This window comes from Drosophila arizonae, chromosome 4, assembly GCF_054131065.1.
Source record: "Drosophila arizonae isolate 15081-1271.41 chromosome 4, UAZ_ARI_1.0, whole genome shotgun sequence".
In the NCBI taxonomy this organism is placed as follows: domain Eukaryota; kingdom Metazoa; phylum Arthropoda; class Insecta; order Diptera; family Drosophilidae; genus Drosophila; species Drosophila arizonae.
In genome coordinates this window covers 5,918,027-5,934,098 of record NC_142924.1, presented here as the reverse complement: position 1 = coordinate 5,934,098, position 16,072 = coordinate 5,918,027, and the positions used below count along the sequence as shown (strand labels likewise).

The 16,072-nt window shown below is 41.8% G+C and overlaps 1 protein-coding gene across 5 annotated transcripts in view; it reads right to left on the bottom strand.

Annotated features, from left to right (window-relative positions):
• Positions 1 to 16,072, bottom strand: part of Rbp6 (RNA-binding protein 6) — a 205,749-nt gene that overhangs the window by 102,156 nt on the left and 87,521 nt on the right. For all 5 annotated transcript variants that reach the window (XM_089467844.1, XM_089467843.1, XM_089467845.1 and 2 more), the window contains exon 5: positions 14,218 to 14,259. In XM_089467844.1, coding sequence (XP_089323970.1) covers positions 14,218 to 14,259 — 42 coding nt within the window. The remainder of the gene's footprint in view (positions 1 to 14,217; positions 14,260 to 16,072) is intronic.

Here is a 16,072-nt window from a genome sequence, read left to right as displayed (position 1 = left end):
TGCACAGCTATCTATCTCAGCAATAAGAAATTCCTGTTTTTGTTGCTGTTGTTATATATCATTTTATTTTGGGCAACATTTATAATGCATAGTGGGCCAATTTGAGTTCAATTTATTTCTGTTTGCTGAGCCTTAACTCACTTCCTGGTTCCTGCTGGGTGACTTACTTACTAACAGGCCAGCGCATAGCCATAATGGCCACGTCGTATCGGCTTCCTGAAAGATGAAAAAGAACCAAAACGAGCACAACAAGAAAACGAAGGAACCGTAAGGAATAAAACAGGACACGCGCCTGGCCAATGCCAAAAACTGCGGAGCTCGGAGCACAGGAAAGCGCCAATGCCATTGAGAATAATGTGAATGCGAACAACGCGCATATAACTCATTTATTTATTTACTATATATGCGATGGCGTGTGTGTGTGTGTGTATCCATATCGCAATGCCTGCGCGTGTGTGTGTGTGTGTGTGCTTGCGTGCAGTGAAGCTTGAGTTTGATTTAATAGTTTATTAAGATACGCGCAGCAAGTGAAGATTAAGGCGAGCGGATTTGCTCAACGGTGGTTGTTGGCGCACTTAAATGCGACGACCACTGGATTTTGGCTGTGGTTTATGGGCTTTAAGCGGCGGCATAAATAGATTTCATCATATACCTAACCACACATGTTCTAGTTGCTGATGTTGCTGTTGCTGCTGTTGCTGTTGCTGCTGTTGTTGTTGCTGTTGTTATCCTGCTGCCGTTGCGATTTGCGAGCATTTTGAATGTTTCAGAAATGGAATTAAAGCAAGCAGTGAACTGATTTCATTGGCTGCCTAAGATAACACAACAGCTCTGCTCTGACGGAGAGTGTGGAGAAGCAGCAGCCAAGCGATGACATGCGAAATGCTGATAATAGAACATGGAATGTGAGTGGCATGGGAAATAGATGGAAATCAAATTGTTTTTATAAAGGTAATAAAAACAGACCGAAGCGGCAGCATTAAAACTGTTTGATATGTGGCAGAAGTGTAGATGGAACAATTGGAATCGGAACATTTGCTGATGTCTATGTGGGGGATTTTAATATATGCCACGTAAAGGAACATAGATTTTCGAGTGGTTTATATAATGAAGAATTGATTACACGAAGTAAGAGAATGTTGAGTAGAAAATCGAACAATGAGCAGTGAACAGCGGAATTGAAACATATAAAAAAAATTCTGCTTATATATGTACATATATGCGTGTATATCAACTGTCAAAGGCAAGCAAGCAGAGAATCTAAGAAACGAGCCACTGCAGTGGCACTGGAACATTCCAGTGCACTGGAACATTTAGAATAGAACAACATAAGGGAAACAATGGCATTGGAAACGGTTAATAATGCAACTGATCACAGCTACAAGATAAACAAAATAACACAAAACTTAGCTAATATTTATTAGTATATTTTATTTACTCATATTTATTGAAATTAAAGGTTTAATAATCTCCCAAAGAAAAAGCAATGCCAATTGAAACGCGTTGAACTAAGTAAATACTGTAAGTAAATAATGGAATACTGGAAATGAGCTATGAAAACATGAATGAAAACACATTTAAATCTTCTAAGAAACACCTACAAGCTAATACAAGCAAATACAAATGTCTAAAAGTCAAAGTTAATCGGCTGAAAACGAATGGGAATAAAACACGCAACAGTTGGCAAAGGAACACTCGAAATAATTTCAATGCACACAAAAAGTCATTTTCAATTGAAGTAAACTAATGAATGGAATGGCAATGCAAATGGAAATCAGATCGAAATTGTATATTTTATTATTTGCATTTGACATTTTTAGTTTTTAGTTGACAATTTGCCCTTACTCTCTCCCTGTCTCTCTCTCTCTCTCTCTCTCTTTTGCTCTTCTACAAACATCAGCTGAATAAAGTTTCTATTAAATTGCTATTCATTTGGGTATTAATGCGATATTTATATGATATTTATGGTTTATTTGATTGACTATTTATCGCCTGCTTTGCTATTTAACTCGCACAATTTTTGCTATTTATATAGATATGCTAACGTGCACACACACGCACACACACACTCACGCACATTTACGCACATTTATGGCGTATTTTCATAGCCGATTTGCCGAACAGCCCAACTCATTTTAAAAGCTCATAAATTAATATTTTCACGCTTTAAATGCCGAGCACACACACACGCACAGTCACCCTTATAGGCACGTGTGTGTGTGTGTGTGTGTGAGTTGGCAGCGATTAAAATTGCTGTTAATGACAAGCGAATGTTATAAATTACAGCAATGAAGCAATTTTTTGCTGTCTGCCTGACAAGGCACTGGGGCCAAAGTTGATGACTGTCTGCCTACATATGAGCATGTCTGTGCAGGTCTGTGTGTGTCTGCGTGTGTGTGTTTGTGGGTTTGTTGACTGCCCGTGGCAGACGCAAAAGTTTGCCTAATTATTTAAGATCAACGGCTGCCATTTCAAGTCAAGCAACGACAAGGAAGCAGCGCCCAGCCTCAATGAAAAACCAAACAATGAAAATTGAATTTCTGCGGCTGCTGCTGCTGCTGCACGAGGCTGTTTTTCTTCCTCTTCTTCTTAATTTTTTTCTTTTTTGATAATGATGTTGCCGCTGTTGTCTCTGTGCAGCTATGTTTCAGTGTTATTAATGATGCGCTGTATGAGACACACACACACACACCCACACACACACACACGCACACATTAGACAGCCACACACCTAAAAGCTTCGGCTAAATTGAGGTTGAGCTGCTGAGGGAGAGAGAGAGGGGGAGTGGGGGGCCTGGAGTGGTTGGTATCCATTGCCTTAAAATTATGCGCCATATTTTCTGTCAGCCCATCGGATGTGGCGGCGGTGCTGCTGGTGGTGGTGCTGGCCACTAGCTGAGCGGCATGTAGGCGCTGTGGTTGCGATATGAACGATTGAGCCAGCGATGCCAACGACAACACACACACACACACGTTTGAAATCAATGTGTGTGATTTGCCAATTATGTGTGTTATGCGTGTGTGTGTGTGTGTGTGGGTGTGGGTCTGGTTGAGTGTGCGTTTGGCTCGTCATTAGCGCTGTTTCCATTTCCGGCAGACAGAAGCAGCAACAGCAACAGCAGCAGCAACAACAACAACAGCAACAGCAGCAACAGCAGCAGCAACAGCAGCAGCAGCAACAGCAGCAACAGCGATTGCTGTCTGAGAATCGTCGCTGGCATTGGATGTCAATTTCATAAGCAATTTACGCAGCGACAGAGTTCGATTTGCCAACTGTTGATGCCACATCAAGTGGCAGCCGGGCCATGCCTCAAATGGAAATGGAATTGAAGTAGCAGCAACAGCAGCAGCAGCAATGGCAGCAAGAGAAGCTGAATTTTGCTGTTTGAATATTTGAATGTTGCCCCATCAACATCGGCGCCTAATTAACTAATTTGGTGAGCCAACTTGGCAGAGCGAGCGAGCGAACATTCCAAATATCATTTTCGTGATTGAGGCCATGGCGAGGGCTTATGGGCAGTCTATGTAAGTGTATGTGTATGTATGTATCTGTGTGTCTGTGTGTGGGCGGCTCAACTCCATCGGCATGTTGTTGTTGAAACTGATGCGTTGCGCTATTGTCCTAATTATTGTCCTGCCATAAACAACTAACAGACACAGAGCAACACCAGCAACAGCAATAGCAACAACAACAACAACAGTTGTCGATTCACCCCCACAAGCAGGAGAAAAGTAATGGCCGCTATAATTCACAGTTACTTATTGTTTATCTGTTCGTTTGCTCAGCTCGATGTGCTCCATAACTTAAATGCTAGTAACAGCTAGAGATGGTAGCAACAGAGATAGACAAACCAATCGTGTCACGAGACAGTGATTGAAAGAGTTGCAGATTGAGGGAAGGAATATGGAATGGAATGGACTTGCATGGAATGGAATGGAAAATATATGTATATTGAATGGAATAGAAGATATATGTATAAAATAAATAAGAGCTGAAAACAAAATATTTGTTCTGATTTTAAGTTTAAAGATTAAAGATGTTGTTTCAATCTCAGTAATATATCAATTGACAGAAGAATAAATAAAAATTCCAAGATATATTTATAGTTCAATTCATATTATCGGAATTTCTTTTATTATAGAAGAAGATATCTGATTAATGTATATATATAACAAATAATAATTCATGTTATTTGAGGTTTTTTTATAAGCTCAAAGCTCTATAGTATCATACTGCATGTAAATTTAAGAAATATAAATATATAATATATTGAAAGCCTCGACTTATCAGTAGGTAATACCAAGAAAAGTTCATGCTCTTAATATTTATATATTATATTACATTAATATAACTCAAGGTGCCATCCATGAGCTCATCTCTCTATATAATCTCATCCAAGTTCTTAGCTCACATATACATAAATTCACAAGCAACTCTGCTCTTCTCGAACTTAAACTTAGTGCAAAGTGAACTACGAATCAAACTTTAAGCTCTGCTGGTTTCTCGAATCACGAGTCAATTTCAGCTGCAGTTGTCATCCACAATTTTTAATTGCCCTTCGAGTGGCACCTTCGCCTTCCACCTCAACTCCGTAGCCAGACTTGTTTCATCTCTAGCTGAACTATATCGAGTCTGAGTGTCTGTGTATGTATGTGTGTGTATGCGAGTTTTCTATAAGATTCGGTTAAATTCTCAAACAGTTCAAGTTGAAAAGATGTTGCTGTCTGGGATTTAAATGATGCGAATTAATTTGAAAATTTGCAATGTGCTGCAACCTGGCTATCGAGGGGAGAGCTGCGAGTGCTTAAAGCAGCCGAGAAAGAGGGACAAGGCGAAATCAGTGCACATAGCCGAAAAAGCCAAAAAACCGTGGCCATAACTATGTGCGGCTAGCAAAAGGAAGCGAACAACAACAATGCAAGGCTCAGAGCAGATTGCACAAAAAATAGTTGAGCAGGCGGCAGAGGAAGAGAGGCAGAGGAAGAAGCCGAGGCAGCAACAATGAGAGGCAACCACATTGGTGGCAAACGGCTGTTGAGGCAATGGGCAAAAGTTTAAACAACTATTTATTATGAAATACAACAAAAAGTGGTAGTCGCACAAAAAAGTTGAAATAAAAAACTATTTTACACACAGCGAGAGAGAGTAAGAGAGAGAGAGAGGGAGGGAGAGGCAGAGCGAGTGAGATATGGAAACAGACAACAGCTGAACGCCGAGGCGGCATCATTGGTGGCGACTCTGCGGCAAGCCTTTGAGTATCCAGGCATCCAGGCATCCAGCTGGGCACATGCTGCAGCCCAAACAATTCCAGCCCATCCATATCATCATCATCCATCCATATCCACAGCGCGAAGCCGCCAACGCCATTGCTGGCGTGGAAGCCCGAAGAACGAGAACTCGAAGCTGCCGCTGCCGCTGCAACTGAAAGCTGAAGCTGAAGCTGTTGCTGCTGTTGTTGTTGTTGTTGTTGTTGCTGTTGTTGTTGCTGTTGCTGAAGAGCCAAAAGGAGCAACTTTTACGTGAAAATGTTCAAAATTTAATCAAATTAAAGTGAATGCGCCGCAGGCGAACATATTTCGCACGAGCCGGCGAGAAGCGAAGCGCCAGCATGTGCGGCAGTGTAGAGAGTGAGTGGGAGAGGGAGAGGGAGTGGTAGAGGTAGAGATTCAGGCAGCGCAGGAGGAAGCGTCGGCAGACGCGCAGCCAGCAAGTTTAATATGTAAATTGTTTTTGTTGCTGTTGTTGGTGTTGCTGTTGTTCGTGTTGCTGCTGTTGCCTGCTATAGCTCGACATTAAGTGGTTATCATAGCCATTTATGAGGCTGTTAAAAAGTATCTCATTAAACATAAATGGCAACTGGCCGGCGGGGGGCGGTAGGAGGTGGGCGGCATACAACAACTAGAATTGGATAATAGATACTCGAGTTTGAGTCGGGCAACAAATTAAAGCGCAACTACAACCCGCGACAACAACAACTGAATACGCAACCATCCATATGCGCATTTGCTAACCCACACACACACGCACACACACACACGCACACAGAGAGAGCTCTGGCTCTGGCCCATCTAGCACACATTCTAGCAAATTCCGTTTACCTGTCAAACTTTTGCCATTTGTGGCCAACATATTTTGAAGTTAGCCCCAGCAGCAGCAGCAGCAGCAACACCACCACCAGCACCACCAACCACCGCTAGCGTATGTATATAGAGACAGAGCCACATTTATGCCTAAACTTTGTCAATTATTTGCGGATTTAACATTTGTAGCTTGTGCGGATTTTGATTTTTGATTTCAGTTTAAAAAGGCGTTGCGCACAACAACAACAACTACAACAACAATAGCTGAGATTTGCTTGGCAGACTCATTAGAGTTTCGTTTTATGCTACATTTGAATTTGGGAACAGGAATTTCGGCTAATCAAAGAAAAGCTTTACGGCATAGTTTGTAATCAAATGAGCGCATTACGAAAGGTGTTCCAACAAACAAAATACAACTTTCTAGGCGAAAAGAACGTGTGTATTTGTGTGAGAGACAGAGAGAGGGAGAGAGAGAGAGGGAGAGAAAAAGAGAGAGTCAAAGCTTGTGTTACGGAACTGAAGACAGGATTTGGAGTCTTTACTCCACATAAACGATATTCTCAATCTAGTTAAAAATAAATTTGAGATGAGTATGGGTATTCCTGTGTTGAAAATAGCTGCAAAAATATTAAATAAATCTTTTGATAAAACTAAAACACTTTAAATACTTTAAAAACATCCAAAACCAAAAATCTGTAAAAAAAAATGGAAAATCAACATGAAAATTTGCAAAGTTTTCTCAAAGTTAATGTGGAATTAATATGGAATTCCTTAAGGTATTAACCTTACCATTATTAATCAATGTAAAATCTAAATTTATGTTTTATTTTTATCTAATCGTAGCTTAGATAATATGAGCATTTATTATAATTATAATTTAAATTTATGTTAGCTTAAAGTAAAGGCAAGCGCCACCAGCCTCTCAACTCTTATATCTGCCCTCTAGTCTATGGTATCTCTGTTTCTAGCATTGACAGGTTTTTGCTTGTCTTGTTTTTTTGTTTACCTGCTTTTCGTTTACAAGAATTTCAATATTGTTTTTATGATTTTTGGCTCAATATATGCATATCAAATAACTATCAATGCCGCACGGCTGCCACTCGCAAATGTCAAAATCTCGCAACAAATTATCAGCAGGGCCGTCAATAGCACCTGCTGCAGATGCTAGCTGTACCCTATCATAAAAAGATATACGAAAAAAAAGCTGAGAAGCGTGCTCTACTCATATGTGATTGACTAAGAAATACCCTCTGTGGAGTGAAGGGCTAATGCAGTCGAGACGTGAGTGAGAGGCGAGAGAAAAATGGAATTTCTGTATGATAAAGATTGAATATACATATGTATATTTAGAATTTCAGTATTATACATAAGCAATCGATAAATAAATCGATAGTCAAGCTAAACTAGCTACTAAGACTATGAGTGCCTCAGATTACATCGATGTGGAATCACTGCAATATAAATGGAGAGTTGAACTTTGAAATATCTAAGTTCTGGCTTCGATTTACTACATACATATCTATATATCAATATAAATGGCTTTATAGCGACTCCATTGGCTTTCCGTAGCGCTCTGCTCCAAGTGCTGCCCATATACCCTTTCATTTCGCACTTGCTCTGCTTACAGGGTACAAACAAAAAAAGCAGATGAACAAAGAAAAAAGAAACCCCAAAAAGAAGAGCAAGAAGAAAAAGAAGAAGCTAAAAAAAATATGATAGTTGACGGCGACAATGACAAGGACGAGCTTCTGGGGCTGGAGCAAGCGAGCAAGGAAAACCAGCAAACGCTGCAATTTTCCAATTTGATTATTTTGCAAAGCAAAATATATAGTATATATATAAAGGAGAGTGAAAGAGAGAGACGGAGAGTGGGTGAGTGAGTGGCAAGGGTCAGGTGCTGTGCGCAGCGGGTTGCGGACTGAGGCCAGCACCTGGCAGCTCAAAAACGGAGAGCGACCAGTTGACGTTGGTGGCTGCCGTTTATTATGCGTAGCTCTGCACAACTTTTGCAAAGTAATAAAGCCACAAAAGTTCAACTTCAATTGAAATAAATTAATTTCAACATTCGGACTGACAGCGCCAACTAACTGACAATTACACACACCCCACCCACCCACACACACACACACAGACACACATGGCCGCAGCTAGCATAGATTGAGCTGGGAGCGGCGCTGGGAGACACATGCTCAGCGGTTGGCCCCGCTGCATGAAATAGTTGAGTAACTTTTCACTTTTATTCTCTGCGCTCCTTTTTTCCTTTTCTCTGTGTATTTGTTGTAGTTGTGGTTGTTGTTGTTGTTGGCTTGCTGCCTGCCTTTTGTTGTAAATGTAAAATAATAACGACAAAATTGCACTTTCAACTTTTGACTTTATTTCTGTCGGAGGGGTAGAAGTTCGCTGCCTACGCTGACTGTCTATCTGACTATCTCTCTCTCTCCCTCTCTCTCTCTCTCTCTCTCTCTCTCTCTCTTCCTCAAACACTCAGTCATTCTCTCCCGCTTCTTGGACAGCGCGCTATTGTCTGTGCAAAAGTTGAATTAATCGCCCCCTTTGCAACGCCTTGCAGAGCTCCGGCTTTGGGCCCTCCCACCCCCCGTTCCCAACGTCTGCAACTGCAGTCAGACGCATACTTTCGACATAGTTTGACTGCCTCAACGACTGTTTCATCTTGATTGATTACATATTTTACAAGTTATTGCATTGTGTGCGTGTGTGTGTGTGTGTGCAGCGGGAGTTGGCGAGAAGCACACGTATTTATTAGATTTATGGCTGCCTTTCAGCATGTCTGTCTATCTTTCTATACACATCGCTCTCTCTCTCTCCCAGTGTGTGTGTTTGTAATGGATTCCAGCAAGTGTATTCACACAAGTTTTAATGTATTGGAAATATCTAATATGTCTGCACTGCTCTTTTTATATACTGCCCTCTGCGTCTGCAGCTCCGAAGGTAGTAAAAAAAAAAAAAGTAAAAATCATGTCGAAAGGCGGTAAGCTGTGGCAATTGACTGAAACTGCCGGTTTAAATTAGAAAAGTTTGCACAATATACACAAGCACAACAAAACGACTCGAACACACACGCACACACACACACACGCATTCACACACTGATAGACAGAGCAGACATTCGAGCGTGTTAATTTAATGGCAACATGAGTGAAGCTTTCGCATCTCTCTCTATCTCCCTTTCTCTCTCTCTCTCTCTCGCTTCTGCTGCTGATATCTGTCATTTGGCCAGCATGGAACAAAATGTGCTTCATTATGACATGGTCATGCAATCGAAGCCGCATTGTTTTACACACACACTCGCACACACACATGTGGCACTATATCTCTGACAGGATTTGTGCCTTAATTGCATACATACTTTGCCCTTGCATACTTATGTGGCCACAACTTTACGTTCGCCTATGTTTTTGTAATCTATTTTGAATTTTAAGCCCAATAGGCTTACAGATTCCATCACAATCGATAATTTGACAGCTCCATTTGCCAGCATTTAAACACATTCCACATTTTCACATTTCCACATTTCCACATTTGCTGGCATCATTTTGTAGCATTGTCTGTGGTCGGCCACCATTTGACTACTGTCCACTCGGTCTGGGCTGAGCTCAAATATATCATGTTACACGCACTCAATTTGTATTTGAAGAATGTTGCACTCACAGCACACAGCTTAATATATTATAGTTAAATAATTGTCAATACCATGACAAAATGTCGCTGTGCGAGGCGATAATTGATAGAGGCCAACATTGTTGAGTCTATAAAGAATTATCTATTCAATTCTGCTGGCCAATGCAACCAGATGAAACTAGGTGATACTAGATTAAAATAGATGAAGCTATTTCAAATAATTATAATTTTTAGATTCCATGCTACACAAGTTTAATTTAAAAAAAATATTAATTGCAATCCTCTTCAGTCTAAACTTTGTTATAATTTACTATATTGAATAGTTAGCTCTATAGCATTAAACCTATAGAGAAATATAGTCGAGAACTGTGTATATCCAATCTCTCCTACATCTCCTATATATACAACCTATACTATATTTGCCCTATAAATCTACTAAACTATGTGAAACCAGCTTCAAGCATAGCAAAGACCACAAAATTCCAGCCAATCAAATCGATTTGAGATAACCAATCAACTGCAGCTCATAGCCACAAAAATTTCTTAAAAACTATATACACTATATATATGTACATACATATACATATATGTATATACTCAATAATTCATATCAAACAAAGCCATTCACATGTTTCCCTTTTGCAAATTTAATTAAGACTTCGCGGAAATCGCATGCAAGATTTTAAGGCAGCATAGCTGAAATTTGTTTCCACATATGCCGAATGTGTCGGTCTATGTGTGTGTGCATTGCTGTGTGTGTGACAATGGCGCTTACGAACACTCATAAATCCTCGGCAAGTTCAGAGCTGCGCTGTCGTTCGTACAGATTCCGTTTTGTATAGTTCTCTCTTCAGCATTTTTTTTTTTCATTTTTTTTTTTTGTCTCATTCTTTGGCTGTTTTTGTTCACATAGTTTTTATAGCATACTTATGTGGGACAGTCGAGCGAAATCCATTTCACTTATCCCATGCACTTTTATGGCTTTGGCCACCAAAAATTTTGCACATTAAAACGAACTTTTTAACATGACATATGTAAGCCAGTCGCAGGGCCTTCACCCCCATCCCCCCGCCACGTTGACAGCATTTGCGGTGGCACCCATTGGCCAAACACACAAGTTGCACAAATACACATTTCATATTCATAGTCTGAGAGCTTAAAAGCAAAGAAATTAACTTCACAAAAGTTTGCACAAACGTTGAAAACGAGTCGACGACTCGACGAGTTGTCGATGCGACGCACACGGCGTATGTGTAATATGTTGAATATGAAAATGTGTTAGATGTGTGTATGTATAGATGTGTGTGCTTATGTGTGTGCCTATGTGTGTGTGCCTATGTGTGTGTGTGTACGCGCACCCCTTGCACACACAAGGCCTACTCGAAATGTGCTTCAGCTCTCCACACTATTTTTGTGCTTAGTCGGCTCATCTGCATTTTATGGTCCAAAAATATCATCATCATTTTTTCGCATTTCATTATGTTCGCTCTCGCTCTCTCGCTCTCGCTCTCGCTCCCGCTTTGCTCCCCGTCTCTCACGCTTTCGCTCTAACAACTGAAAACTTAGCAGGCTCATTTAGTATGCTTCATTTCATTATATGGCTCAGTCCCAGTCCCAGTCCCATAGTCCTTTACTTTAAAAATAGGGAAGAAGAAGCTGGGCAGAAAAAAAACTCTTAACTTTCGCTGCAACCGCAAACATTTTGGGCCACATTTTGTGGGCAATCCTTCTGCCTGGCCTGGGCCGTCGGCAAACGGTGCGAGAAATTGTCCTCTCGTCATTTTCTCCCCGTTTTTTTTTTTTTTTTTTTTTATATTATTATATCTCTTCTTTTTTTGTCGCTTCTGATGTCGCATGCAATTTTTTCTTTTTTTTTTTTTTAGGTGTCCTGCGTAGCAAACTCCTTTGGGTGTCCTGCCTGTCCTGACTGCCTGCCATTTGGCTCCTGCTAAGCTGCGCTCTACCTCGCACATTCCCTCTTTCTCTCTCTCTCTTTCTCGCTCTCTCTCCACTTGCTCCATCCCTTCGCGTCACTCACTCACTTTTTTCTCGTAATTTTCATAAGCAGCCGTTAGACGTTGGATTTATGTTTTTAAACGCCTTTTAATATGCGAGAGGATCTTCGCGCGCCCCAGCAGCAAAGCATAAAAAAAAAAGAAAAAAGAAAAAGGAACAGAGCAAAGCAGAACACAAAGCCACTTGCAAATGCCGCATAGCCATCCTCGTTGTCCTAGTCGCCTGCCGCCGCATCCCTGTGCCGCCTCCTGCTCGACTGCGCTGCGTTCCGTTGCGTGGCATGGCGCAAATCCAGTGAGAATGCGTTTAAAAAAATATTATAATAATAACATTACGTAAATAATTGTTGGGTGCTGCCGCTGCCGCTGCCACAAGGCGCCGGGAGGCGTGGCAGGACGCGGGCAAATGGCAATGGCAACACGCGCCGCAGGAATAGCAACGGAAATCAGCTGCGTGTTGATAAGCAAAGCGCTGCCAACGAGCCCTCCCGGACAGCGAGAGTGAGACAGAGACTAGGCGATTGGGCGAGAGAGAGAGAGAGAGGGACAGTAAGCAAGCGCTGCCTACGGCTGGGTCCTGCTCTGCTCAGGGCTCTCGCACTTGGTAAGCGATTGCGTGTGCCTGTTTCTGTCTATATGTCTATGTGGGTGTATATGTATGTGCGTGTATGTGCGTGTGTGTGTGTGTGACGTTTTGGGTGCGTATTATGGTGTACTTTGCGGTTAGTCGCAGAATCGCTGTGGCGAAATCGAAAAACTCCAACAAAGCCGCCTTAGCAAATACCCTTAGAATAAAAACAGCTAAGCTGCTCCAAAGCGAATTATGTTTTCAGCAGAGGTTATTATTGGAGCCGAACTTTGTGCCGTGCCTAAACAAACAATGGCATGAGCAATTAATCCTTTATGTGAGCTTAACTTTTACGCCTTGCGCCAGTTGGCCACCTAAGTTCTCCCATGTGAAACTTGTCAACAGTTTAGGCGCTTACGACATGTTGAGTTGTGTTCTAAGAAGTTGTCAAGCTTAAGGAATTTGTTGAGCTCTCGAAAGTTTTCAGCTAATGCATGGACATTTTCAAAACGGCCAGCTTACCATATGTAAGGCTTAAAAGCTATTTAAAGTAGAAGAATGTTTTCTATAATTATTTTATATCTTTTTTTGGATTTAAAGTAAGTAAGGTGGGATAGTAAAGGATGCTAATGGTAAGGAAGAACATATTGAGACATCACAGAAAAGCCTCCTGAGGAAAAACTCTTTTAGTTAAGAGGATTTTCTTGATATCTCTTTCTCCAGATCTTTATAATAATTGTTCTTTCATACTAAACATCTTTCAGCAACTTCTTTTTAAAATTGAAATCGTCTGTAATTTCTCAATAAGTTTCTTTTAAAATCCAAAATAACGTCTTCTTCAGTAAATCTTTCTCTCTCTCTCTCTCACCCTCATGGATCAAGAGATCTTAAGACACTCTACTCAACTTGAGAAAAAATGACCAAATTATCGTTGTTTTTTATTACAAATATTTAATTTTATTTTTAATAATTTAGTATTTCCTTCATGTTAAATTCTCTTAACTGACTCATCTAGCTGCTTTGCTAGTCTTTGCTTCACATATTAACCTGACCTAAATTTCGCTGCCTACTCCCCCCACTCAATCTTCCCCTATTCATACTCGAAACTTAGAAAACGCCGAAAAAATGAAAAATAAATGTATTTCCACAAGGCTCTAGCTAAATTCCCAGAGGTACAAACACGTTACGCGTCATATGCAGCACTCGACACGCCTAACTCCTTCTGCAGCTTAGAGTATATTTTCGTGAAGGCGGCAGCAGCCGGGCAGAAAGGAAGAAAAAATGAAGCCGCTACATAGATGGGCACACATTTGTAACTCTGTCTAACCGAGCGCAGTGGCAGGCAGCGAAATGTGCGTGTGGCATTTAGTAGGCAGCGGCTGTGACAGTGGCAGGGGCCGAGATAAAGATAGAGATGGTGGCAGCAGCAAGAGCAGCAGCAGGAGCAGAAGCAGGAGAACGTCCTAAACGGGCACAAGCACCCACGCACACACACACACACACACACGCACAACCAATGCTGTCGAAATTTTGTTGTCATCATCACTTTGCTGGCATAGAAACAACTGAAGCTGATGGGCCGGATGGAGTGGGGCAAGGCGCCAAGTGTGGGGCGTAGATGGAGTTGAAGCTGCCTGTCAGCCACAAAGCTATCTGCCTGCCAGTATTTTTTTTGGGCGGGTATTTAATGTTGTTGTTGTTGTTGTTTTTGTTGTTGTAGCTGGCATCTTCCGTTTTTAATTTCATCTGCCATTTGCTGCTACTTATGACACATCCTTTGCCCAGACCAGGATGCGGCAGGCTGCCCCCCTTCGCAGCCAAAACTCAAGTGCTCAAGCACTCGCACAGAAATATTATACACACATACATATAGAATTTTTTTTTTTTTTTGGTAATATTTTTGCTTGTACTTACCTTGGGATGTGCACGTCGCGGAAAAGCTACTTTCGGGTCCACCTGCAAGCAGAAAGAGAGAGAGAGATAGAGAGTGGGTGAGTGAGTGAGACGGCTGGAGCTGGAGCGTGCGTAGTGGAGAGTGTGAGGAAATCGTATGCTTAATGACATTTAAATGAAAAAGCATTTCGAGCAACTCTTCATATTAATAGCCAAGCATAAATCTTGCATAAGCCTGCATTGCGCATTAAGCAGGAATTACTCCTAGGGGAGGGCACAGCGAGTAAGGACGATGGGGAGGGGGTGCGGTGCGGTTGGTGTCATGCTGGTCGGTGTGGCAATGCTCAACTTGAAAGCTGAGCACGCACGAATTAACGCATAACAAATTGCGCGTCCAGAGTAGCTGCTCCTCCATGGGATATAGGATGGCCCCACTGCTCGTCTCCCCTGCTGTGTTGGCTGCCTCAATAAGCAGCGTCATTAAAAATAATTAAAAATCATAAAAATTCAATTTTAAGTGCTTTGCTGGCTCTCATTTTGGCCGCACCGCCAGCATTCTTACTGACAGCCAACCGACGGTAAGCCACGAGGGGGGGCAGCTTCGAGGGGCGCCTGTGGATCTGTGGCTTGGCCTTGGCCCCCTCCCCATCCCATCCAGCTGTGGGATAAATCTTTTTGAAGTGACTTTGCGCTGCATTTAGCTGCAAGTGCTGGGCTAACTTAAGCCAATGCCGCAAATAAAATGGCAAATAAAATGAAGAGATATTGGCAGAGATAGCTGCAGTGAGTGCAAGACAAAGGGAGTGAGCGGCGGCGAGGTGGCGTGGTGGCGAGGGGGCGAGCGTGTGGCTGGGCAGTGAAAGCAACGCAATATCCTCTGGCGATAATAATTCGCACAAAAATTGTCACAGGACAGCAGCAAATGGTGACAGGACGGCAGTTTGCCGTGTTGATTTCCTGTGTGCAGCACGAAAAACAACAACAGCAACAGCAGCAACAGCAACATTTGTTGTGGGCGGGGTCGGTCGCCCGGCGGGAAATTGATTTTTAGATTAAAATTAAAACTAATCAGCGCTGAGTGGCAAACGTCGACGTCGACTTTTTGGAAAATACATCAGACCGAAAAAGCGTAACGAAATGAAATGAAATGAATTCGCATCGTTTTCAGTTTTCCGTGAGCTCTATGTGTGTGTGTGTGTGTGTGTGTGTGTTGTGCAGCCAAACGGAAACACGAAACGCTGCACGACTGAGCTACACACACATACACACGCACACTTACTAGTCTGTGTGTGTGTGTGTGTGTGCTGCAGTTGGTTTGGTAAATAAAAATAAAAAATAAAAAATAGAAAAGTGAAATACATATCCATATAAATGATGGCTGCGCATTTTATTTACAGTTGGCCAGCTGTGTTGCCATAAAAGAGTGACCAACTGCAGACACACACACACACACACACACACACACACACACACACCCACACACACACACACCAACACACACTCATGTGCACCGTGCAGCTAATTAAGCTAATGCCAATGCGGCGTATGCGTAATGTGAGCTGCCTTCAAGCACCAACTGCTGTCTTCACCAATGCCAAATGCTAATCAAAATGAACTGATCAATGACACGACAAATGAAGCGGATTACAGCGTTAAGTGTGGACTGAACAGGTTGTAGACATATACATATGTATGTGTAGATGTATGTATGTATGTTGTGTATGCAAATATATGAGCCCGTTTCGTCTGTTCTCAGAACTCTTTCTCGGTCTCTTTGTATACATAAATATATATACATACATATATCTCTATATATCTGTTGAATTGTAACCAAAGTTTTAAGTTCTGAAAATAGAGATAACCTAATAATTCATTA